Source organism: Lissotriton helveticus, chromosome 10, assembly GCF_964261635.1.
Source record: "Lissotriton helveticus chromosome 10, aLisHel1.1, whole genome shotgun sequence".
In the NCBI taxonomy this organism is placed as follows: domain Eukaryota; kingdom Metazoa; phylum Chordata; class Amphibia; order Caudata; family Salamandridae; genus Lissotriton; species Lissotriton helveticus.
This window is the reverse complement of record NC_136071.1, coordinates 975,629,527-975,656,953: the sequence shown is the minus strand read 5'-3', so window position 1 is coordinate 975,656,953 and position 27,427 is coordinate 975,629,527. Positions and strand designations below refer to the sequence as shown.

At 44.9% G+C, this 27,427-nt stretch overlaps 1 protein-coding gene across 2 annotated transcripts in view; it reads left to right on the top strand.

The window, feature by feature from the left end:
- PEX1 (peroxisomal biogenesis factor 1) overlaps positions 1–27,427 on the top strand; it is a 628,515-nt gene that overhangs the window by 368,462 nt on the left and 232,626 nt on the right. For both annotated transcript variants that reach the window (XM_078663649.1, XM_078663648.1), the window contains exons 18-19: positions 170–312; positions 399–502. In XM_078663649.1, coding sequence (XP_078519775.1) covers positions 170–312; positions 399–502 — 247 coding nt within the window. The remainder of the gene's footprint in view (positions 1–169; positions 313–398; positions 503–27,427) is intronic.

Sequence of the window (27,427 nt, the reverse complement as noted above, 5' to 3'; positions counted from 1 at the left end):
ACTTAGCTACCTCTCCTGTTCACATTCTGTGTATATGTTCGTGCTATATAAGTACACAATATATACATACATGATATGCAATGCTTACAGACATATGTTACTTTTAATCATAGGTGTTTTTGACAATTCAGTAACAAGTTTATATATTTGTTTTATTCCTCTGTTCCAGGGCAGAGGCTGCCAAGCCTTGCATTCTTTTCTTTGATGAGTTTGACTCCATCGCCCCTCGTAGAGGCCATGATAACACTGGAGTGACAGACCGAGTGGTTAACCAGTTGCTGACTCAGCTGGATGGTGTAGAAGGATTACAAGGTAATGTTTATAAGGTACCATGTACTTTCTTTCACATTGTTTATATTCTGTTCGGGGAAATGAAAAACGACCTTTGCATTTCACAGGTGTGTACGTGTTGGCAGCTACGAGTCGCCCAGATTTGATTGATCCGGCTCTGCTGAGACCTGGTAGATTGGATAAATGCTTGTATTGCCCCCCTCCTGATCAGGTAACGAGCAGGGATATAGGACGTTTTTGGACCTTTTTGAAATTATTTAATATGTCACTTTATCTCACTTATTTCTCAAACCGTGGTAGATGGCGGTTTAGAATTAGCTTTATTTTCAAACAGTGTTTCAGACCATGATTAAAAATGATTTAAAAAGATTATATTTGCTATTGCTGATACCATCATTAAACTTCTTACTTCAATAATAGAATATTACTTTCTTTTAGTACTGGCAATCTGGAATCAAAAATGCTAGGTGGTAACCGAAACGAGTAGGTTATACAATCTGAAAATCTGTTCAAACTTAATACATTGGGTAAATATCCTTTATATTTAAGCAGGATTAGCTGTATCACTCTCTCCCTGCCCTGGTAGTGCGTATGAGCTCTAATCCGACCTCCTGAACTATGATTTCCCACAGAGCAGCGCTCATGGTCAGCGTCCTGTCTCAGCTGCTACCAAGCCATATTATCTACACTGCTCTAGTCATTGTCGAATACAGAGCAGTCTCATGGATACTTCCTCCTGCAGACATCTTACCTTTGAAATATCCCAGCGTGCCAGCTGGAAGAAACGTTGAAATTGGAGATAAGTTGAAATTTCCTTTCAAGCCACCGTACTACATGAGTTTCAAAGCCTGTGTGAGAAGGGGGCAGAGACTTAGCAAGGGAGCAGGGTGCCACACTCGTACTCTTGGGTAGTAAAATATCCTAATAATCAGGGTTCAATTGGCCCCACAGGCCTCTGGGCCCCAGTGCCACTGCATCTGCTGCACAACTGACAGCTATGACTGGGGGAGTGCGGGTGGGGGGGGGTAGGATTCCTTTAGTGATGCCCATTCTATTCTGCAGGTGTGCATTTAATTCTTGATGAATTCAGGAATTCATAACATGCTGGCAACCTAATCCTTCGTGTAGTCCGATGTGGACATGCAAATGTGATGCACCCCAATTGGTAGTCACATGTTGTCAGACCTGTCCGCCTTAGGGTGGTCTCCACCCCCCCCCCCCCCCACAACTTTTTGCCTGTTTGCCTAACTTCTTTCTGATCTATTTTTGTTTGCCTTATGACTCTGGGCACTTTACTAGTGCTAACTAGTGCTAAATTGCATGTGCTCACTCCCCTAAAACATGGTGATATTGGTGTATCCACAATTGGCATATTTAATTTACTTATAAGCCCCTAGTAAAGTCCACCATATATGCCCAGGGCCTGTATATTAAATGCCGCTAGTGAGCTTGCAGCACTGATTGTGTCAGCCACTTAAGTAGCCGTTTAAACATGTCTCAACATGTCTCAGATTTGCCACTGCAGAGCCTGTATGTGCAGGTTCACTTGCATTTAAAAACTCTTGTCTAGCCTTAAATTACCCATTATTACACCTAAGTCACCCTCAGGTCTAGGTGGTCCATAGGGCAGGGTGCTGTGTGAATAAAAGACAGGATATAATATACGTTTTCGTTTTACATGTCCTGGTAGTGAAAATCTCACAAATTTGCGTGTTTACTACTGTGAGGCCTACCCCTCTGATAGGTTAACATTGGGATTCCTTAATACATTTATTAAGTGTAATTCCTGATTACAAAGGAGTAGAAGCATCATGTTTGGTACCTATGGACTTGTAATCATAAATCCTCTTTAATGGTAAAGTCTAGAGAGTTGGCATTGTTCTGCTTAAGGCTTGTGTGCCTGCTTCCTGTCTCCAATACACGACTGGGTGAGGTGACAGTTGGGCTTTATGCATTCCCTCTAGACAGTTGTTCGAACTGGGGGTCTCTAGTTGGCAGAGGAAGGTACCACTGTTCAAATAGAGAGGGAGAGGGGCAGGGTCGTCAGCCACCCAGCAGGAGGTGGAGCCAGCATTGTGGAAGGCAGGCACAGCCCTATTCAGGCCCAGGTGCTATCCCCTCCCACTACTCTAGATGCAGATGGAGCTATTCAGCCCAGGGATGGCCCACTCAGACTCGGGGAGCCACCCAGCCCCTGTCACTCACAAACCAGACAGTCAATTCACAAACAGGCCAAGGCACACAGAAAGGTAAGACAAGAGAACAGCAACATTCTAAAAGTGCTGTTCTCAAACACAGGATTTAAAAAAAAACTTTCCTAAAAGATGTGTTATTAAATTCTGAGTTCAGGGATACCATACTTTTATGTCCTATCTTGCTCCTATGGGATGATATGCTAGTAGCCACTGTAGCCAGCATTCCCCATGATAGCCTATGGGGCAAGATAGCCTTGCAATAGTGAAAAACGAAAATGGCTGTAATTCACTACCAGAGCATGTCACCTGCACAAGTACATGCTCTACCTTTCACATACACTACACCCTGCCCAAGGGGGTACCTTGGGCCTTCCATAGGGGTGACCAATGTGTACAGAAAGGGAAGGGTTAGGCCTGGCCAGTGGGGATACTGACCAGGAGGACATGGCAGTTCACAGACTGCACACAGACTCTGCGGGGGCAGGCATGAGACACCACTTTAGAGCTACTCGTGTGGGTGGCACAATCAGTGCTGCAGGCCCACTAGTAGCATTTGTTATCACCAGCCCTGGCACACTCAGTGCACTTTACTAGGGACTTCTTGGTGACACAAATATGCCAATCATTGCTAATCAATCATAATAACAACTTACACAGGGAGCACTTGCACTTTGACACTGAACCCCAGTGGCAAAGTGCCCAGAGCATCTAAACCCAAACCAGCAAAAACAAAATCCAGCACAGCATCAAAAATACAGGAGGTAGAGGCAAAAAGATAGGGGGAAACCACGCCAAAGATGCCAGGTCTAACAACGTTCACACACAAAGGGAGTTTAGGTAGGCCTGATGTGACATCCTGGTTAACCAGGCCGTTTTTTGTGTCCCTAATACATGCAGAAGTTTGCCGTGACTGACCTGCTGCTGTGTTCACTGCCCTCTATGGTCCACCTTACGGCGGCTCACTGTCAGCCAAGGGTCCACGTTTTTCCTCCCCCTCTTCTTTCCGCTGTTTCTCCTTTTTGTTTATTATGCTTTTGTTCTTTATTTTTATTTATTCTTCACCCTTCTTATTTTTGTATTGCTTCCCATGATGTCTTCCTGGTTCTGCTGTCACCCAGTTTCTGGGTGGAGGCAGCTTACCAGCTATTCCCTCTGCTTCGTTTCCCCTGCTGCCCAAGGAGCCTCCTCTGCTGCCCATGGGAGGCGCTCTCCTCCCTGTGGGCTACTGTCGGGTAGGATGACCTACCGGGCGTGAAGGCACTCACCCTGCTGCTCCTTTTACTGCGGTTCCAGCTGGCAGGCAGCACAGTCACTCGGCCTCACTGTGCAGCTTTCTTTGTCTTTCTGCGTTCTCAATCAGTAGCGAAGGTTGCACCCAGCCGTTCTCGTTGAAGCGCTCCTCTCCTTTGCGATCGCGGGTTCGCTGGCTCTGCCCGGATGCAGCCGCGGCGTGGCCGCTTCCTGTTCCCCCAGGCTACCGCAGCCCCCTCCTCGGGACCGTCTGCTTTTCAGCTGCTGGTTTCTGGGAAGAGAGTTTCTAGGTCATTCCCTCTCCCGCCTGCTGGGGACCGTGGCCTGCAGCCAACACCGACCCCGGCCTCTGCAAGTCGGGTCTCCGATGTCGGCCCTGCCCTGCTCAGTCGGGTCAATTCACTCACCACTCGGTCCTCTTCAATCGACGCTGTCTTCCCTCAAAGTGCTTCTGCCAAGTGGGTGTCCAGATCACTGTTTGCTTTTATGGTGGCCGCTTGTGTTCCTGTGCCGTCGAGCCGCGGGCTGCTAGGCCCATGCCACCTCTGGAGCAGGCCACAAGCCCCGATTCTTTTGTGGTCCCACCGTTCTTCGTGCCAGGAACTGCTGGGTCCCTACTTTCGCTGCTGAGCTGTTCTTGCATTATTGCTTCCAGGATCACTTCTTTTTAGCTGATTAAAAACAGGATTACAGGGTCCCCGGAGACCCGGTTAGGAGAGAGCTCGGGAGCTCACATCCTACCGACCATGTTGCCTGGCCACGCCCCCATTGTCACTCTGCCTTAACCACACAAAAGAGTTCTGGGTGGATGATCAACTCTTCGTGGGGTATGTTGGTGCGAAGAAAGATCGAACAGTGCATAAAAGGATCATCTCAAGATGGATCGTTCTCTGCATCAAGATCTGCTACACTTTGGCAAAGAAGCAGCCTAGTGAATGCTTAAGAGGTTATTCCACCAGAGCTAAAGCTGATACTACTGTGCTAGCACGTGGAGGCCCAGTCCTGGAAATCTCTCAGGCAGCAACGTGGACATCGCTGCATACATTTACCAAGCATTACTGCCTGGACAGTCAGGTTTGCAAAGAGTGTCATTTTGCTTGTTTGGTCCTGCAGGACGTTTTAGTCTGAAACATGTACACAGCCCCTCCTCTGGGGTGTATTGCTTGGGTATCTATTCAAAGGACAGTAATCTGTGGCTAGCTGTCGTTATCAGATGGTCTAGATACTTACCTTTAGTAACGCCTTATCTAGTAGAGACAGTATCTAGCCGCAGATTCCTTACCGACCCAGCCATCTCCCTGCTTTGCGGATAAGTTTTTCGAGTCAGGGTTGTGCCCTTTCAGGGTCCTAATTTTTAAAAACACCAATGTCAGTACTCTCGTGGCTCTGTGTTTCTGGCGTGGAAAGTCGTGAAAAGTAACTGACGTCTGCGCGCTGAGGAGGCGCCTATATAGTTGACACCGATGTCACATCCGGCGGCAATGACGTCACACGAAGCCTTCTAATGCCACCTACCAACGCAGAGGTATAGCTCAAAGAAAAATCTTCCTGATCCAGTCTGACACCTGGGAAATTCAAAGGTAAGAAATCTGTGGCCAGATACTGTCTCTACCAGATTAGGTGTTACCAAAGGTAACTAACTTGTCCTTCACTACCGAATGCCATCAGGACTGCTAAAAGATTCGAGAGAGCAGTCCTGCAAGTTTTTATTTTGCTGGGCTCTCTTCAGCTTCCAACCTTCCATGCTTTTATTTCTGATGTCATGGATTCAAAGGCTTGGAATTAGTATTTGTTTTATGGGTGAGAGAGATATATATTACTTTGCTGCATTTGTCTATAGATCTGTAAATCTTGTGTTTTACAGTGGTGGCTTATTTCATAATCTCAGCTCTGAGAAACCATGCTTCTCTAGTGGCACTTAAGATTGAAAACTATAGTCATGGTTTTGAAAAGGGCCATGTGCTGAATATCGTGCCATGCCTCCTACTAAAGTTTGCATCTCCGACCAATCAGAGGTTGTCTAGGAGCCGGATATCACATTGTTACCTGCTTTAAACTGCACGTCCTACCACGACGGTGTGAGAATTTGAACATGCGTATACTTGAAAAAGGGGTGCAGTGGGAATGTTATTTCAGAGGTATACAGTAGTATACATAATTCAGATTTTTACAGGAAGGGTTTTCGAATGTGTATAGTAACCTCCCTGATGACGTGAAGAAGACAAAATCCTTAAATGTTTTTAAAAAAGTCTTCTTCCAAAACATCCCAGAGCAATAGTTCTGAGGAGAGAAGGCATAAAATTCGTTATTGCTCGTCACATATATTTCATAATGTATGGTTTACTTTTTCAGTAAATATTTTACAGTGAAATGCGATAAACCGAATGAAGTGACTAGTTTGTAATGCCCCTAAGCCTGTCCACCTATGCAAGTATTGCAGTTGTATTTGTGCAACAACCCCTGTATGCATCTGTCCCACGGCTGACCTTGCGTCACCCGTTGCGTTGAACAAACGTCATCCCGGCGGAGCCGTCTGCTATCAAGCATTCACGTCACAGCTCTCTCGGCAGCCCTGGCGGGCCGCGGCCCAGACCTGGCGCAGAAGCAAACGCGCCTTTGGTTTTCCGTTTAAATGCAGGGTGCTGAGCTCAAGGTCCCCAATTGTTTGGATTCCGAGTAAGAGAATGTGCCGCGCCAGCTTGGCGTCATGGTGGCACTGCCAGCTGCAGCAGCAGCCTCGGTTTTGGGAATGTGCTTTGGCTCCCATGGCCTTGAAGTACCCGTACGCCCTTATGCTTAGATAATACAGACTATCAGCCAGGCTGGAGCCAAGCAAGCAGTCTTTCCCAGCCATGTACCATCGTGAAAGAATCACAGAGGCATCCACTAGCTTAATAAAAACAACAGAGAGGCATTTTCTGTATTATTCACCGGCTCACAGCTGACGTGACTCTAGGTGTGTATTTTCTTAATATGATACTTTTGTAACGAGAGATAAAGGAGGGTGTTTATTTTCACAGTGTAATCAAAAGGCTTGGTGTATATGAGGTGGAGTTAGTCACTTTTAATGTACTGTTATAGTTGCTGCTCTTTTTTAAAACGAAAGTGTGGAAAAAGGTAGGATTGCAAATATTAATTTTAGTGTAATGGGGTATAAAATAGAATTGTCTAGCTATTCTTTCATCTGTACACTTTCTTTCTTAAATCCAAGGCAAGCGCTACCAAGACGTCAGAATCTCACCCCTTTTGCAGTAGTTTTATGTGTTAGTTTTTGGCCTACCAATTAGTTTCAAAATGCATCTTCGTATGCTGCTCCAGACACTGTTCATAGAATGTAGAGGTACTTTAACTGTACTTGTTGTGTATTTTGTTAGCTCCGTCTCTGACAATGGGACCTCCCTTCCTTTATTCATTTTTGGGTTTTGCCTGAGACAGCACATGCGATGTAGCTTGCAAGACTATTTGTTAGCTTACAGGGGGCTCGGAGCCTATCCGTTGCTTACCATTGGTAAGGACTTTTCAGGTGGTGGCAGCTCCTGAGGTTCGCTGGGGGAATTCTGAGCAACACGAACAGCTACACCTCGCATAATAATACTTTTAAAAGCTTGACGATCGCGCCGGCATGATTTAGATGCTGGTGCTGATATGATATTTTAAAACTGTCACTTACCACTTTGCGCACTATATTGTATTTTAAAGAGTATCACTTGAAAATCTGTGTACTTCCTCGTCCCGTTCCACCGCAGCTGACTGTGCGTTTGTGTGGAAGGCGAGGCGCCATCTTGGACTGGGTTGGGCCGGAGTTAGCGGTCTAGCTCATCTGGGGAGGCAGGGCATAAAACGTAATGTGCCTACGACAGCGCAGCGGGCGGGCGCGACGGTGGCGCGCCGAAGGTGCCCCTAATGTAAGCCCGTTCGGGGCAATGGGCCACAGACCATGGCCAAAAATCTACTTATTCAGCGGATGATCTACTTTTTCTAAAACCTCTTAATCATCTTTGCCCAACTCTACCCGTGCATGTTTTGAAACGCATCTCCACCTATGGCATCTCCAAAGACACATTCTCTGCTCCCGTTCCCAAATACAGAAACCCCCTCTGCTTTCACTCACTCTATCACTGAGGCACAGTTGAAACTCCGCTGTATGTATCTCAACACACGATCAATGGTAAAACACCAAATGGATATATTTTTACTGTTGACCTCTGAGAAACCTGATATTCTTCTGATTACAGAAACCTGGTTTACTCAAGACTCATTGCCAGATATCCTGGCATCACTCCCGTCTGACTATTATATAATAACTGCTAACCGCCCACCCGGTAAAAAGGGTGGGGGGGTTGCCGCCATCATCCATAAAGAACATAAATTCATAACACTTCCTTCTCTGATTTTAACAGATACTGAGAATATTGTCATCAAAATCGACACCGACAGCGGGGCTCTCCTACTAGTCTTGCTTTATCGACCTCCATATCCCATGCCCACTTTCCCTACATCATTAGCAGAACAGCTAACCTCTTTGGTTACGAACTACCCTAGAATCGCTTTGATCGGGGACTTTAATTACTGGTTCGATACTACAGAGGCTGATGCCCAGGCAGCAGAACTCAAGGATTTGCTCATGGACTCAAACTTAATTCAGCATGTACACTGTCCCACCCATGAGAAAGGCCATAGTTTGGACCAAATATGGTCCCATAACCTCCCACTCTCCTCTCTTTCCATATTGCCTTGCATCTGGTCTGACCATTTCCTTATACACTTCACACTCACCATCAATGGGAACGTGAAATCATTACCTCTGGCGGGTGGGGAAATTAGGAAATGGAAAACCTTAAACTTACCAGTGTTTTTAGACACATTGGCCACTACACAGCCCTCAATGGGTACAGACATAGATAATATGCAAGAGACGTTCTCTCAATGGCTTCAACAGGCCGTTAACACTCACTTGCCCTTAGTGAGCTTTTCTCGCTCACGTAGTAGCGATGCTCACAAATGGTTTACCTCAGATTTGAAGAATCTAAAGCTTCAGGTACGCCAAAAAGAAAGGAAATGGAGAACAAATTATCAATTACAAGACAAAGACGCTTAATGCTCTGCTCGGAAAAGCTATCAAAAGACCATTTTAAAACATAAAACAGACTACTTCTCAGCAAAAAAATGTAATTCTCAGAATAAATCAAAAGATGTTTTTAACATAGTAAATGATCTTTGCAACAATGAAAGGACTACTCTTCTCGTAACCCCCACGCAAGAACTATGTGATTCTTTGAATCTTTTTTTTATAGATAAGATTATCACCATAAAACAGAGCATACACAACCCCTTAAACCAGGCTTCTATGGCTGACACCTATTTCAACCCTATTACACTAGAAACCCTCCCCCCCATTGACACAAAATCCTTGGCAGAACTTCTTTTTCGTGTTAAATCAGGTTCGCCTGATGACATCTGCCCACCACATATTTTTATAGAGTTAGAATTGGCCATCCCAGAAGGTATCCTTCCTTTGCTAAACGAGTCACTCCTGCAAGGTAAGGTGCCCAGCAGCTTTAAGAACGCCTTGCTCATTCCCCTATTAAAGAAACCAGGCGCAGACCCACTGGACCCGACCAACTATAGGCCTATTTCCCTCTTGCCGTACCTGTCCAAACTCTTGGAGGCCCATGTCTCTAGCTGCCTGTCGAACTTTATTGAAAGCTCTGAGTACTTGGAGCCGAATCAGGCAGGATTTCGTCCTTGCCATTCCACAGAGACCGTGATTCTAGCAGTCCAAGACACTCTAAGGTCGAACGCGGACAGGGACATCCATCAGGCCTTGGTGCTCCTTGATTTGTCGGCCGCGTTCGACACGGTTGATTATGACATTCTTATCAACCGTGTCGAACAGGCCGGCCTCAGGGGCCCCGAATTGAGTTGGATAGCCTCTTTCATCGAAGGCCGCACACAATCAGTGAGATTAGGGACTTTTACAGCTCCTAGCTTCTCTGCTACCTGTGGGGTCCCTCAGGGATCCTCACTATCACCTTTATTGTTTAATTTATACCTCCGCCCATTATTACACTCCTTAAAGAATCATAAAGTCACCATCTTTAACTATGCGGATGACCTCCAGCTCGTTTTTCCCTTGAATACCGAAGACTCAGTGGCTGAATTCCCAAAAACTATGTTGTTATTGTTATTGTTATTGTAGTTTTATATCGCGCCTAATCACCTACAGGTCTCTAAGCGCTTTGGAAAAGATGGTAACAAACAATAACTTAACAAATGGACGCATTGGCCGAGACTAGATTATACTGTACCCAAGCTTCTGCTGAACAGTAGCGTTTTTAGGCTCTTTCTAAAACGTAGCAGGTTTTCTTCCCCACGTAGCACCCCAGGCAGGCTATTCCATAAATGGGGGACTAACACTGAGAAGGCTCTCCCTCCCTTAGTCACCAGCTTGTAACGGGGACAAACCAGTAGTTGGGAGTCTGAGGACCGAAGTGTTCTCATAGGGCAATACCGTTGCAAGCGATCTTTAATGTAGGTTGGGGCCTTGCCATAAATTGCCTTATGAGCTGTACATAAGCTCTTAAATTCCACTCTTTCTTTAATGGGGAGCCAATGCAAGCTTTGTAGTAGGGGAGTAGCTTTAGATCTCCTCGGGAGTCTAAAAATCAGCCGAGCAGCGTCATTCATTATAACCTGAAGCCTGCTGGTCAGGGTTTTGGGTAAGCCAAGGTATAGAACATTACCATAATCAATTCTAGAGATAATGGTGGCTGCTACTATTGATCGCATCATAGGTTGTGAGAGGACAGGAACTAAGTTCCGTAATTGCCGAATGATGTTTGTGCAACTACCCACAACCGACGAGATCTGAGGGGCCATTGTCAGATCACCATCCAGCTTGATCCCCAGGCTTTTAACAGATGGACTTGGTTTCGGAGCAGGACCTAGCTCCGCAGGCCAATAGAGGTCACACCAAGGTGAGGTAGTGGATGAAATCACTAATACCTCAGTCTTGTCAGGGTTGATTTTTAACAGATTATCTGTCATCCATTGCACTGTGAACCTCAAGATGTTCTGAGCCTGAAGTTGTGCGGCCATAGTATCATCGACACTTAACAGCAGTTGCGTGTCATCTGCGTAGTTAAAGACTTTACAGCCCATAGTGGCCAGAGAAGCAATCAGCGGTTGCAGATAGAGGTTAAATAGAAGCGGGGACAGGGCAGACCCCTGTGGTACCCCGCACTCTAATATCCCCGTCTCAGATGTTTCATCCCCCAGTTGTATCTTTTGGGTCCTTCCTGTGAGGAAAGATTGCAACCATTGAAAGGCCAGGCCCCCAATCCCAAAGTCCTTCAGTCTTTCCAAGAGCAAGGCATGGCTGACAGTGTCGAACGCCGCTGATAGGTCCAACAAAATCAGGGCGCTCGGTTTCTTACAGTCAGCCATGCCTCTTAGTTCATCTAGCACCGAGAGCATCACCAACTCGGTGCTGTGATGAGCTCGGAAACCTGCCTGTCGCTCATGGAATAGATGATAGGATTCCAAATAGAGGGACAGGGATCTCAACACATGCTGCTCAAGGATTTTTGAAAGAAAAGGCAATTGGGAGATAGGTCTGTAATTCTTTAACACCGCAGGATCCGACCCAGGTTTTTTCAATAAGGGTCTTACACGCGCCACCTTAAGATCAGCCGGTAGATACCCCGTGTCCAAGGATCGATTAAGGAGGGAGATGATACATCCCTCCAATAAGGGGCGCGCAACACGAAAGATCTCAGGTGGGCATGGGTCTGCAGGGGAGCCAGATTTGATTTTACCCATCAGCTGTTCCAGAATCAGTGCATCCATCTCTGGAAACACTTCAAAGGAGCACTCACTCACATTCTTAGATGCTGATACAATAGCAGTACCCCTTACCACTCCATTCTTTATTTCCTGGATAATGGTCTTCACCTTCTCCAGAAAGTAGGTCTGAAAGGTGTTACCATCGATGGGAGCCTTGGAGTTATCTGGTTTTTTACTCAGCTCTGCCAGTATTTTGAAGGTCTCTTTCTGAATATTAGCTGCCTTACTTAGGCGGGACTCAAAGTATTCCGCTTTGGCTTGGGTCATAAGATTTTTGTATTGGTTGGGGGAGGCTTTATATGATTTCCTGTCCATATCCTGCTTAGTTTTCCTCCACGCTCTTTCCAGGGCTCTAAGCTTTCTTTTTGCTTCCCTTAAGGGTGGCGTAAACCAAGGAGCCCCTTTCCCAGATCCCTTTATTCGCTGTGTCCTCACCGGCGCTATTTGGTCAAAAGCCCGGATCATGCTCCTCATTAGATCCGAGTATTCACGGTCCAGGCTGCATCCCAGATCAACGACCTGGGGTGTTACCGGTAACACCTTAGTCAGGGACGCTAGATCAACCTCAGCCCATTTCCAGGTTTTCCTAAAGCCAAGCGAGCTGTGAGTAGTGCAGCTTTTTAGGCGGGCCTCACAAAATACCAAATGGTGATCAGACCAAATACAGGGCACTACATCTTTAAGGGTAAGACTAGCGTCTGTGGTCCACATAAGGTCGAGAGTGCGGCCTTTTTCATGTGTAGGGGCATCCACAATTTGTTTAAAACCCACCGCAGACATTAAAGTGTCAAGCTGACGCATGGGCAAATCCCAGTTGGGCTTATCCCAGTGTAAGTTAAAGTCCCCTGTTACCAAGATTTTTGTATATCTGGAACATAGGTCAGAAATAATGGAGCAAAATAAATCATGGAAGAGTGGAGTTGAATTAGGTGGGCGATAGACTGACAGAATTACCCAGCACACATTGTGCATAGTGACCTTTACCCCAAGCACATCGGTCAGGTCAATTGTCTCTGATAGCAGTTTTTCGACTATCAAAGTCTTCCTATAGAAGATAGCTACCCCTCCCCCCCGTGAACTCCCTGGGCGATTATGCCACATGACATCATATCCGCTTGGGAGGGCGGCAATGATGTCAGGCGTCGAGTTCTCACCCGTCCAGGTCTCCGAAAGAGTCAGGACATCGATGTCATTGTCCTGAAGCAAACTATAGATCTCCAAATAGTGACGGTGGAGAGACCGAGTATTGAGACTAGCAATTTTTAGTGCCGGGTACTGACCCGGGGGGGGGGGGATAGCCTTATCGGGGTGCAGTATAGCGTATTTTTTTAGCGCCAGTAGAACTGCCTGATCTACAGGAGGCTCACCTCTATCTAAGGTATATAGTTCCTCCATGGAATACATATGCCGCTGTCCAGTAGTCCCAGCCCCTGCGCCCGTCTGAGCGCGGACGGGCGCAGACGGGCTGGACTCTGGCGTGACTCCGGCGATGCTCCGGCGAGCCCGCAGCGCGTGCCCGCTGCACGTCAGCATGGCCCGTTTTAAATACCGGTCTAGCGTCCTTGCGACGACTAGACCGTGCGCAGCTTATCTGAGCTACACCCACACCCCCAACCCAAGATGGCCGCCACAGTGCTGCCTCGAGAAAACAGGGAACCGGGACCCGCACAAACGCGGTGGTATAACGATTACAGTGCCAGTAAGTGGACAATTATGTTAAAAGCACAGAATGACTGCCAAAACAAATAAACTAAATACTAAATCAATTATTTTAAAAATGATCGTAATGTGGCTCTTACGAGCGCGCCACGCTCAGTGATGCTTCCAAAGGTTAAAAAATTGTTTCCAATCCATTATTACACTCCTTAAAGAATCATAAAGTCACCATCTTTAACTATGCGGATGACCTCCAGCTCGTTTTTCCCTTGAATACCGAAGACTCAGTGGCTGAATTCCAAAAAACTATGACACACATACAGAGGTGGATGAATCTCAACCATCTCAAATTGAACCCAGGCAAGACAGAACTGATCTTGTCCGGGAAAAGCGAACTCAGCTGGGGCACTCACTTTTGGCCATCTGATTTGGGTGTCCCCCCTAATAAATCTCTGACGGTCAAGAGTCTGGGGGTCATGCTGAGTGCAGATCTATCCCTTAAAGCACAGGTAGGAGCTGTCGTTTCCGCCAGTTTCTTCCAGCTTAGAAAGATAAAAAAAATAGCTCACCTGTTAACACACTCTGCTCTCATCCAGGTAATCATTGCCCTTGTTCTGTCACGCCTAGATTTTTCAAACAGCCTTTATCTAGTCTTTTAAGAAGACTACAACTGGTTCAGAATCAGGCGGCCAGACTTATCTGGAAACAACCAAAGTGGCAATCTATTAAATCCGGCCTTGAAAAACTTCACTGGCTACCGGTGGCTCAAAGAGTAGCTTTTAAAACCGGGTGCATCACCTTCAAGGCTCTACAGAATAAGGGCCCTAAATTTATCAGGAAACTGGTGTCAAAATATGTCCCCTCACGCAATTTGCGCTCTGCTCACATGGACCTTGCAATCGTCCCCCGGTTTAAGAGGAAACGTCAGGGCGGCAGCTGTTTCCACCTTCTAGCAGCCTCCTTCTGGAACTCCCTACCGCTGTCATTAAGACAATGCCAAGATCTCCTGGCCTTCAGACAATCCTTAAAGACCTGGCTCTTCAAACAGGCTTATCAATAGAGTGTTATGATGTGTTGTGTTACTCCCACCGATAGCGCCATGAAGCCCACGGGCGTACGAGCGCTTTAGAAATCTATATTAACATAACATAACATTGGTTGGCTTCATTTCACTAATTTCCTTGCTTCTCTTTGGTCAGCGCATGCCGGCATCACTTCCTCTTTTTGTATTAGTCCCTCCTCTGAAGCTTGGCCCAAGTACTGCTTCATTGTTTGACTGTGTGTCTTCTGTTTGCGCTTTAAGAGACATTTTTTTTTTTTTGCTTGCTGTTTTCATTGCTTGGTCCTCTTGCATTGTTGCTGTGCCTGGTCACTCCCTACCCCTCCTGCACTGTTGCTTCTGCCATCCCCCACACTCCGTTGTTTTGTCTACCTCGTTGTTGCTTGCGCCCTCTAATTCTCCTGCCTCATGCGGTTTGCCCCTTCCCCTGTCCTTCCACAAAAAAACCTTGACAATGCCAAGTAGCTCTTGCTTGGGCGAGACCTATTTGGCTTCCTCAATTTTTTTTTTAACTCGGTCATGCAACAGCGCAGTTGAAAGTTTCATATAAAAAAAAGAAGCTATGACTTAGACAGCGTTGACCACGTAATAACTTTAAAAAAAAAAACTTTCTGCCATGCTCCACAAGAGCCGTGCTGCTGCACAACACGGCTAAAAATAAAACAAATTCACAAAGCCAATAGACCTCACATAGGCAAGACCAATTTGCTTTGCCAGTGTTTCTTTTCTGTGCACTGGGCCCCTTTAAATGAAGTTACATTTGGTAGAATGAAAATAAAATATACATATGCAGCATATTCTAATGTAATTTGGACACCATTTTCAGTTTACAAATTAGGTTGACAACTTTATTGAAAAAAAATACCAGCTTCGCTCTGATGTCCCAAACCCCAGAATGAAGCAGTAATGCTGTATATTTATCTGCAAATCGGAGCCTTCCGTACACTAAAGCAAGGTTATTATCCTAGGAAATACAGCTGCTGTAGCCTCTGCAGCCTGACAATCCATACATCAAAGAGCACACGCACCTGACCTGGGTATCCTGCCTTATCACAGCCTCACATCCCTGTCAACTGTCACTCATGAAGGGTTAGACTAAAGCATTCTGGAAACATCTGCTCATTATCACGCGGTCCCAGATTGCAGACATGAATCAGCTGGCATCATGTTTCTGAACCTACGACTGTGCAGCTTGTTGGAATTGTCTTTTCTTTCCACCTCTTGCTGCCTGGGGCTGCCTGGGCCTCACTAGGGGCAGAGGGCATTGCAGCAGGGCGACGCTGCTATGTGTGCATCTCAGTGTGCCCGAATCACTGAAAACACAGGACTGTTTTGTCACTCTGTTAAATGGTGGGGTTTCCAGAAAGGGGGTGGGTGACTCGCAAAGGAGTAAGAGTGCGTAAAAGACGCCTGGTGTAACACCCGTTTGCATATATGCTTCTGGAATCCGATCCAAAACATCTAAAATGGCTTCTTTGCACTTCTATCAATACGGAGTTGGTTGTTTCAGGGTGGAATCATTAAGACATGTCAAAGTACGTAACAGAGTTCTGCAGGAATATTGCCACCCATGCTCATGAATGCTTTTGTGAACCTGCTCCTTAACATTTAATACTCCGAACTTCGTTTGCCTACACCGGTCTCAGGTGAAAGGCGACAAAGGGGAGATGGAGGAGTGAATGCTAAAGCAAAGGACGGAGAAGAGAGGAAGGAAAAAATGTGTCAGGAGTTGAGGAAAGGAAGTTTTTTTAATTATGCCCATTTTTCATAAAGAAATGCGGGTTGCGTTTTTTACGCAAAAAGTTGTATTTATTTTTTAATGTTCGGTGGACCACTGCCTGCCCCCAAACAATCTTTAATGTTTTTTCCTTTTGTAGAAGATTCAGGAAGGTGCCCCAAAGGGGGCCTACCCGGGCAGAACACTCAATCGCTTGCCATTAGAATGTAAATATTGAATCATAATTATTAATGTTCTTGAAATATGTGGCATAAGCGAGGGCGGCTTTCATCTTAGAATGGTGGCATCCCTTGATTTCATCCACTATTAAGAAGTAACCTCGCAAATATTGAAAAAGCACCCACACTCCTGCAATCAAAGAGAACAGCATAGCCTTATGTGCACAGCCATACTTTTAACCCACGTTTTAGAATAAATGAAAGTGCTGAAAGTACACATATACAGCAAAAGTCAAAAACAAGTATTGGCAAAGCCAGAATGTCTGGATTAATGTGCTGACATATGTGCTAATTCATGTAGGTTTATCACATTGGCATAAGACATAGGTGGAGGAGAAAGCTGTAGCCCAGAGAGAGATTATAGTTGTATAGTACAGTTAGTTATATAGTGGATGTTCATGCATTTCAGTGAAGCGCTCAAGTGTAGCGTCTCAAGCATTTCAATGCAAGCACTCAAGTGAAGGAAGAAGGCTACACCTAAACAGCCAGTAGCATCTGGTGAGAGATGATTACTCCACTGGGCTAACCCAAGATGTGATTGACAAAGTCTCGTGTCAGTCGCTATGAAAGGCTGGTCAAAGAAAGCAATGGATGAACCCAAAGCCCACTCTGTATATGGTTCAACAAAAGGTTTCTGCTGTCAAAACACAGACCTAATGATGGCTTCAATTGCTCTTCTCACTTCTCTTGCCATAAACACCATAATGATCACTCACAGGTGCTCTTAGCACAATGCCATACGTCACATATCTGCTTTTTACCAAATGGAATGCTTTTTGGGGGAGTGACAATGGAGTCCCATTCGGCTGGTGGCTCGAGCCTCAGTCTCTTACCAGAAATGTAGAGGCGGGGCTGCTGAGTTAATTCTTACAAAATGATTGGGAAAGAGTCTGGTCCTGCTTATTTAGTGTTCAATATTGCATAATTTCCTGGCATTTCTCTCTGGCTGTCCAATCCATCAACGCCAGTGAATAGGGAATTCACAGGATCAACTGGAGGGACAGGCATTAGGCTGGGAAGAAGATGGAGGATTACAGCCTAGAGGGTCCACATGCGTGAGCAGTCAAGCCACAAAAGAGGGGTCGAGTCAGCATTAGCTCGATTGGGAAGCATGAGAATCACAATTCTAGTGTCCTGTGACAAAATCTAGCAATGAAGGGTGTGGTGTATTCTGCTCTTGCGCAGACTGGAAATCAAAATGAGAACTGTTGCTGTGCAGCGTGGGCTGGCTTTTTTGATGTAGGAAACTCGAATGGATACAAAAGGGATAAGGAACACCACAAACTGCGCTGCTAAGGTGGTAGCATTGTAACTTCAACTTTGTGCAGTGGAGATGGACATCGAGATTAGCACCAGGTTGGTGTTGTGGACTCCACACCAGGCCAACAATTTATCCCAGCTCTCTGAGTTAACAAACTTTGAAGAGGGATGTCCGCTACTAGGATGACATCCATAAGCTCAGGAGGTAGATCAAATGCAGTAAACTGCCACAGCACATTCTCCAGGCATGGAGGTGGTGACTGTGCAGGTTTGATTGGTGAACTCTGCCCTTCTGCTGTGACAGAAAATCTTCCTGGAGTGATAGACGAATTGGAGCACAGAGAATCATGCCCAGAAGGTCCGGGTACCATACTCACCTAGTCCAATTTGGAGCCACTAATATGACTTGTGACCGGTCACTCCTGTTCTTCTTTAGAACTCGGGCAGGTGAGGCAGAGACTCAAATGTGACAGGAGTCCTGTGCTTCACTTTAGCCTGAATGCGTTTCTAGAGAGAGTGCTCTTGGGAACTCCAATGCACAGAGGTTTTGACAGTGTGTGCTCTCAATGGTGGAGAAATCTTTAACCTTGGCATTACTTTGCAAACTGCTGTCTGATGCTATGACGCTGAGAGATCCCCTCTCGGATGATTCATTGCGCCTAACAAATGATCAATGTAAATGTAGGCCAAGAGTCATGTGAAGCACACAACAGAGGAGCTTTAAAGTGAGTGAGTCTGTAGGCATCACTCCAGTGTCAACGTTTAAAAAGGAGCTGTTCACTCCTACTGATCACTACACTGTATAATGCCACCACTGCTGCCGTACTGCTTTACTCCTGGTGAAGGCAATAGCCTTTCACCACTAGGAGGGTAGCGCTTTGGGTGCCCCTCACAGTCCAATAAATCCACCTTAAGAGAGAAAGGTCTACATCATGGCAAACACATATGAGCAGTGTTTGCCTATGACAACAAAAAACAGCATTATGGATCCAGACATCAGTACAGTTGGCCACTCTGGGCAGGGGTGCATATCCATTACCATGCAGAGGGCTTTTCTGTCCCAAAAATCCACCAAGTCGAAAATGCCGGCACCCGGGAAGTGGTTTTAGGCACCATTTGATGAAGTGCAAATGCAAATAAAAGATGTACATTCCTCGTGTCCAACAATTCATCATAGCCCTCCACCTAAAACCACTTAAAAAATTTAAATTAAGTACACTTTCAAATTCAATGACAGAAGAATTTTAACAAGGTTCCTGTCCCAATCAAACAAAGTATTGGCATTTTGTTATTCCTTACAGTGCGTGCTGCTTTGGATTCGGCAGTGTGATATGCTTTCGGACATCTGCAGTTGTTTTTCAAAGTTCTTGGCTGTGAACCACAAGAAGGTAGCCATAAGCATGCTGCCACAAGAATACTTCACTGCAATATGCTGCCAACAACTGTAAGAAGACTAACGGATATCCCCTCCTTCAAGATGGTCACCACCCCAACCTGGTGATGCACAATCTTGAGTGAAGTTATTCCCATGAATCAAGTGTTGCTGGCCATCTTGCTTGCCCTACCTGGTAAGTCATGCATAGACTCTGATATCCTACCTCTATTTTACCTACTCAAGCCTGTTCTGTTTTTTCCTGCCTAATGGCCTTCCATTATGAGAACCTGAGGATGTTATCTAATGGTTTTTGAAAAGATCCAATTTCCAGTCAATTTGATGAAAGATAAATTGCTTTATTGGAGAGTAAAGGTAGATACCTCCAGCACAGCTTCACAGCTCACAGACTAACTCCTATAATCAAAAACTAACATTCCATCCTAGCAACATGACTAACATTCTAATGATGACATGCAGAAGTATCAACTCTACACATCTCCTTACTTAATATATATTAAATAAAAATGTATACATTTTTACATATAAAAATAAACTTAAATGGATATAATAAAATTTCCATCTTTATATTTCAAAAATATCAATTTTCAGAAACATGTACTGGAGCACGACATTTACATATGTTTCCAGTACTCCAGGCTGATCCGTCAGAAAGAATAACAACATTTCTTTTTACAGACTTCACTTGTATTGGTGCAGAAAATTTGCTATTACCCTTTGTAGTTGCACCACCACGTTTTACGATCACCCAGTCACCAATTTCAAATTACATTTCTTTCACACCCTTCTTTTCATTATAATACTTAGCAGACTCAGTTTGCATTTTAAATACTTTATCTTCGACCGCAATTCTGTCAACCCACACACAATCTTTCACTTTCAACCAGCCAGGAACCTCTTTGACACCAGGTTCACGTCCTTTCAAAGATATAAATGGAGAAACTCCTGTTATCGAATGCGGTGTAATTCTATAGGACCACACCAATTTTTTCAATTCTTCACGCCATGATAATCCATTAGCAAGGGACAACTGGATATTGTCCATAATTAGTCGGTTAATTCGTTTCACCAAACCATTGGCTTGTGGCCTAAACAAAGCAACTCTCTCATGAATAATCCCAAATTTAGAAAGAAATTCCTGCATTTCTCTCAACACCAGCTGAACACCAGTGTCTTAGGTATCCCTTCATTCATAAACGCTCTTTCCATAAAATCAAAAACCTTTTGAGTATTTATAAATTCTGTGCTCTCTACTACAAACCACTTGGAATGGTAGTCAACAATGACCATCAAAAACCTACTGCGAGAACCAAGCTTAGCAAGTGGCCCTAGAAAATCAATTGCCACTCTTTCCCATGGACGTTTAGGAAAAGATGTACACACCAGTGGAGGTTGCCTTACAACTTTTGTTTTATCCGCTTGAGCACAAGCATAACATTCTCTTACTGCATCTTCACTCTCTCTATCCATTCCAGGCCACCAATACGACGGTCGAACCCTTCTCTTAGTCATGTTTCTGCCTAAGTGTCCCTCATGAGCAATATTTATAATTTTCCCTCTCAAACTTACTAGTGGTACAAATTGATATCTTTTCAACAATTTTCCTTCACATACACTCAATTCGGCCTCAACATGGTAGAAACTTCTGAGTTTAACATCTTCAATATTGTTTTGATGCCATCCATGAGAAACACAAGTAATCACTTCTTGCAGAAGTTCATTATTTGACATTGCCCTTGTCCATTCTTCCTTGTTAAAAGCATGTTCAACTCTTTTAACATCATGTACTACATCAGTCATGTCATCCATAATATTTTCCGCACCCTCAATTGGCATCCTTAATAGATAGTCCGCTACCACATTCTTGAGACCCTTAACATATTCAACAACAAAATTGAAATTGAGAACAGATAAAATCCGTCTTGAAATTCTAGGGGTAACATTTCCTTCTAACTCTCTACCTCCTTTGAAAAGATGAACTAACGGTTTATGATCAGTTCGCACATTAAAAGGAAGACCCCTTACAAAGTACTTAAAGTGCTTGATCCCTCAACAACATGCTAAGGCTTCCCTCTCTATTACAGAATATGATAATTCTGCATCTCTTAATCTTCTGGAAGCAAATCCTGTGATCCTTTCCTCACCATTGCTCAACTGAGTCAAAACAGCTCCAATACCTACTGAACTTGCATCAGTTGTAGCAAATGTTCTATCCTTAACGTTAAAATGGCCAAGAGTAGGAGCACTAATGATACTTTTTTTTATATTGTTGAATGCCTTATCACAACCACCATTCCAAGAAAAGATAACTCCTTTCTTCATCTGCAACCTCAGTGGTTCAACAATTTCTGTAAAACCTTTGACAAATTTTGAGCAATATTCCGCAAGTCCTAAGAATGACTTAAGTTGATCCTTATTTTTTGGGATGGGAGAGTCTCTGACTGCAGCAATGATAAATGTTTTAGGCTTAATACCATCTTTGCAAATTTCATGTCCAAGATATGTTACACTATCCTTTTTCAACTGACATTTCTCTTTCTTTATAGTCAATCCATTGTCATCCATCCTTTTCAACACCTCATTCAGAATCGTATCATGGTGCACATTATCTATCCCCACAATCAAGACATCCTGAAAGCATAAAACATCATTCATGTCGCCAAAAAACGTTTTCATGACTCTCTGAAATACCGCAGAGGCAAATGCTAAACCAAAAGGCATACTACAATACCTAAATGCCCTTAACGGCGTAACAAAAGAGGTAAGATGTCTCGACCCACTTTCCAAATCTATCTGATGATACGCTGAAGACATGTCTATTACACTGAAAACAGTACCACCTCCCATAGCTGTAAGCATTTCCGAAATATTTGGCGAAGGTTGCCTATCCACCCAAATATTCCTGTTTAAATCGCGCAAGTCCACACACAAACAAATTTTGTTCCCATCTTTTAGCGCTACGACAATCGGAGCCAACCATTCAGAGGCCTCAATTGGTTCAATAATTCCTTGAGCAAGAAGCTTTTTGAGTTCACATTGCAATGGCTCTCTCATTAGATGGGGAACATTTCTAACCTTGTGTACCACTGGAACAGCATTTTTCTTTAAAATAATTTTGTGCGAGAAGTCCTTCAATTTTCCTAGATCATCAGAGAATACTCTTGAGAACTTCTCAAATAAGTCATTTTGATAGACAGAATTAATGTCATGCACAACAGTAGACATAACGGGTTCTTCAGCATTAGGGTTGAGGATAATATTTAACTCTTTTTGAGGACGTCAACCCAACAAATTCAAACCCTGTTTAGTCAAATACACTCTCGTCATCATCCTCGTCTCCAATGAAAAGATCCAATTTCCAGTCAATTTGATGAAAGATAAATTGCTTTATTGGAGAGTAATGGTAGCCACCTCTTGCACAGCTTCACAGCTCACAGACTAACTCATATAATCAAAAGCTAACATTCCATCCTAGCAACATGACTAACATTCTAATGATGACATGCAGAAGTATCAACTCTACAGTTTTGTCCCCCCGCCCATCTCCCTGCCCCCTAGCTGAGGATGAGATTCTCATGGACCAGGGTTGCACTCAAAATATATCCCCACCTATTGTCACAAGTATGTGTGAAAAAAGACCGTTGGTTGCTGCTAATTCAAAGTGGCACTGGCCTATTACCTTTATGACTGCAAGAGGTTTCTGCTGCCCCGCTTTGTAAAATCTGTGCAGTTGCACATGACTGCATTCCCTCACTTCATCATGAGTGCTTATTTTTTAAGTTATGCAGGAGTGTAGAGTGCATATAGGCCATGTGCAGTATTACAGTGTCCTCCTCTAAGGCACATTAAATGCATCACAAAATGGTGGTTCCCTGAGCAAGAGATAAGGTCATCCCAGCTGCCCTGCCTTTGGCACAGTCCCAGCAGACACTGCTTTGGACACCCCATAAAGTGGTGTGGTTTCTGGTAAAATCAGTTGTGACTGCCGGGTCAACTCTGCTTTCCAATCTGCCCAGAGAAATCTTAACTGAGCCCAGAGCAGCTTAATACTAGGATAACCCTCAGTTGAGAAGCATGTCCTATCTCTCTTTGAATAATCATTCTTTTGCCCTTTGGCACTTCCCATTTCCCTTCATTTGTGGGAATGTGCAGATAGATGTACCCAGCACTAATGGGACTGGAGTATAGGTTTATAACCAGACTTCTTTCATTGGCACTGGCTTCCTGCCATTGCCCACAAGAACACTGTAAGTCTGGCCTCCCAAATCTTTGTTGATTTGGACTTAGAAGGAGCTGCAGCCCAACTCAGAGAACATCATAGCTAGATGGAAAATGATAAGGTTTCCTTAGGAGTCCTGTTGCTTTACCCTCCTAGGCAGAAAAAGGTTGGTGTACTCCAAAGTTGAGAAGGCCCTGAGATCAAAATCTAGGATCGCTGATGTCTGTGAGAGCATGTCATGGTACAGTTTCTAGGTTGCCCATAGTTGCCTTGCTGGACCACCTAACTTAGTGGGAGCCAATACCACAGTACCTTTTCCAGCTTTAGAGACTATGAGGTTTGTCTTCTTTTTCCTTAGATACATGTTCAGAATGGTTGGCCTGATTCTGGAAGCATACTTCTTCCGACTGCAGTTCTGGAGATATCAATTTTCAAACGTGTACAATAGGACACTAACCTTAAGTAAAGATTCTTCTGGTGCTGGTGGCTGCACCAGGTCTTGTGGAGGACCTATGTATATTAAATGTCTATTCCATCAGCTAATTGTCAGCACTACAAGGACAATACGAGCCCTTATATTGATACAGCTTTGAGAGCCACTGTGGGTGGTAATCACATTATAGCGTCCCTTCAATAGTCTGACTTTTGGAATATACATGTTTGAAGCTGTAACTGGCTTCTTCATGAACTATGTTTATTGCCCTATGTCACTGAACTTTGTATGCTCAGCGGCGTAATTAACTTTGACTTGGGTACCAGTTTCTCATTACCTTGATTTTTGTAGCACAACATTTGGTGGCTTTGTGAGATTTATTTGGCAAGTTTCCAACTACCTGGGCTCAAATTCACTGAGTTGCACCGACAGTGAGAAACATCGCCAAATGGCAAGCTCATCGTAGAACACTAGCTACTTTTTGCAATTTGTCTACACACGGAAACTTTGATAAATACTTCTCATAATTAAAGACTGACTCCAAAGTTTTCCAAAGATTGTCAAGGTCTTGCATATTGTGAGTTTTACTTGTTAATACTTTGTGTATCAATTTCAGTTGTGCATTGTCTCCTGAAGTAGACCTTGACTGCTCAGTCACATTTCACTTGGATATTCAAGGCATGAATAGCAATACTTAGTGCCCAGATAAAAAGATATTACTTTCCAAAGCCTTAGGACGCCAGTGGAAAATGTCAGTGACTGACCACAGAACTGCCCAGTCATTAAGGATTAACCTAGGACCTGAAGATAAAGTCAGACACAGAGTCCCATATTTCACTAGGTGCAGTGCGCACCAGACCATTTTACAAAGTGTTCAGTTATGTTGGGATAAAGTAAGCTCAGTTGAAGGAACAGGGACTACCACTATGGCTATCGAGTAGCATTTGTGCTCTTTAATAGTAGTTTATGTGTGCTTGTTTTTTTATGAACTGTGTGGCTTCTTTGGATGAGTTGTCAGTGAGCACTCTGTGGTCACAAGAAGAGAATCCTTTTCAAGCATCTAGCGGTCACTAAATCTACAGTGTTTATCATACAGATTTATCAGTTGCTCTCCTGAGTCACTGGACTGACCCATGGGGAACCCTTCTGCTCGCTTGTGGACCCTGTCTGTGAAACTTCTACCCTTAGTTTGCTCAAGATGTATCCCAGTAGGCAGACAGCACCATCGTGGCCAACAAATTGATGTGGCCCATTCTGCCCTTGGATCAGGCTTCTGTCCCCAACCTCAATAAAGCTCTGCTCATAAGTACAGCAACCAGCAGAGGCCCGGACAGCTGTCTGTGTCAAGAGCCAGGCCTTGGGTAGACCTTACAGCCTTGGAGCTGGCAATGAGTTTCGTATGTGCTCCTGAGGGCAATCAGAGTGGGGGACAACTGCTCCAGGTGTTAGGCACAATACTTCCACTCTCCCTCCCACCAGGTTAGGTAGCGTGAGACTGGTTCTTCAGCCCAGGTTCTGTACCCTAAGGCTGAATCAAGGACCGGGGTGAGCCTTTCCTCCCCCTGCTCCTCCATCTGAGCCTCTGTACTCTCTGTTCAGGAGTGGTAACCCCAGAAACCTGAGCTTTCAGGGCACCCTGGGCAGCCGCCCTTTCCTGCTCTTTTAATACCGGTGACAACAACTTCCTCAGGATGCAGTCAGTCAGCATCTGGGGACTGACTGTGACCCTTCTCTGGATCACCTTCCCTCCCCATTTGAGGGACACCAGAGCCATAGGGCAGAAGAAGTCCTGGGCATGGGCCAGAGGCACACTGCACACCTGTCTGCTGTAATGATCTGGGGGAACCACCCTTTCCAGTACCATGTTCTGGCTGGCACCGGTTTCCCTCATAGCAGTGACAGGTATCCCATTTACTGCATACTGGTTGAAGTGAGGACTTCCACCCTGAGGGATCGCAAGCTCACACTCTGAGTCGATTTCCTAGCTAAGAGAGGCTAGGGCATGCTCTATTATCTGCCCCTGTGATCTATTTCCTTCTAAGCCATATTTGCCACCCCTGTAGAGTTCTCACCACTGGGTGATTTCTTAAGACGGACTGGGTCCACCTGCTTGAGTCCTGAGAGCAATCAAAACAATGGGTTTGGAAATGGGGCACCCTGGGCCAATGCCCACCAGCTCCTCACTCCCATGTACCTTCTTGAATACTCTGAAACTAGCTTCCTATGAGAAGAGAGCTTGCCGTTAATTGGGTGTTGGTGCAACTCTGTAAAGCAAGTACTGAGCATATGCTCTCTCAAGATCAGGTCATACAGCTCATTGAAATCATGTATTTTAATGCCTCTCACCCAACCTCTCAGTGCCTTGCTGCAGTAGCCTAAGAAATCTACCCAAGACTGGTTTGGTAACTTCTGGCTATCCCTAAACCTTACGCGGTATTTCTATGGAAGGAGCCATAACTGTGGGGCAAAATGGCCTTCAGTGGAGAATACAGCTGACCCCCCCACCTCTTGTATAAGAAGAGTTCCCTCCCTACTGTGGGAATTTGTTTCCACTGGTGTGCCCTCCCTGCCCTACTCTGGGAACCTGTGCATCTTCAAGGCTATCTCATATCATCCCCTACCGTATAGCTAGACACCAGGTCTTGGGGTATGCGGACCCCCACATCTCCAGGGAGCTCCATTCATGCAAACAAGATGTCTACCTCCTCGCCAGGTTGCTGCAGCTCAGGAACTTTGGCCAAGCCCCCCGCACCCCTCCTCCTTCTCTTCCGCCTCCTCCAAGTCCACCTCCTCCTCCCTTCTCAGGGCCATCATCTTCCTGCTCCTCTGTCATGGATGGCATCCTTTTGACCTCCTTAAAGGCTCTGAGGGCTACCTGGAGGTCTACCTTTGTAGCCTTCTTCCTTATATTCAGCCCTCTCTTCTAAAGCCTCTGCAGCACTGCCTTGAGATCATCCACGTTGATCAGCTCCCTCTCCATGGTAAACAAATAGGAGGTGAAGCAAACTTAAATTTGGAAAAAATAAAAAATAACCAAATCAAGTACAAGGAGAATATATATATTTTTTTTAAGTTGAATTAGATGACAGATTATTTCTGGGATTTTAGTGTTGCGCAATATCACTGAGTGGCACTTCACAAACACAAGTACTAGATCCTAGCACTTACTACCAATCTAAACAATTGGCTTTTTGGTTGAGGTGGGGGTGACCCCAGTCAAGCAACAACTACAGTCCTTGTCTGGGTGAACCGCAAAAGTCAGTTAATTAGCCTGTGCTTGGCATAAAGCAGTCAGGCGTAAATTAGAAGCAATGTGTAACAGCAATAAAGTGAAAACACAACACAAGAAAAATCGCGCACCAATTTAGAATTTATTTTTAAAATATAATATATAAAATTACACAAAAACAAATTACATCCAATCAGTAGAACCATAGTTATGAATGTAGTGAAAAATTGCACCTAAAGGATCATCGCGGCAACCACGGGCATCTAATCCTGCGAGACCAGGACAAAGTCAAAAGTAAATGCCAACCATGGTGGAGCGTGGTTCGGATCCACAAGGTGGGTTGGGCCCAGTCTCGGCTAACCTTCGGACTTAGAAGAAGTTTGAAAAAAAAGTTGCTGAGAAGGTAAAGTTCTTCTGAGGGGAGCCGCTAGATGAGTTCACAGTGAAGATTTCTATGTTCTGACATTTTTTAGGTGAATCAAAAATCTCCAGCGGGATGAAGCTGCATGCTGTGGCTGATGAGGGCTGGACGAGGCCGGATGCCCCTGTTGAGAGGAGCCGCTAAATAGGATTTGCTGTTGTGGAGAAGAACGTCGCAGGAGCTACCACAAAGTCAGGCCAACTGTTGATGCACCTTGG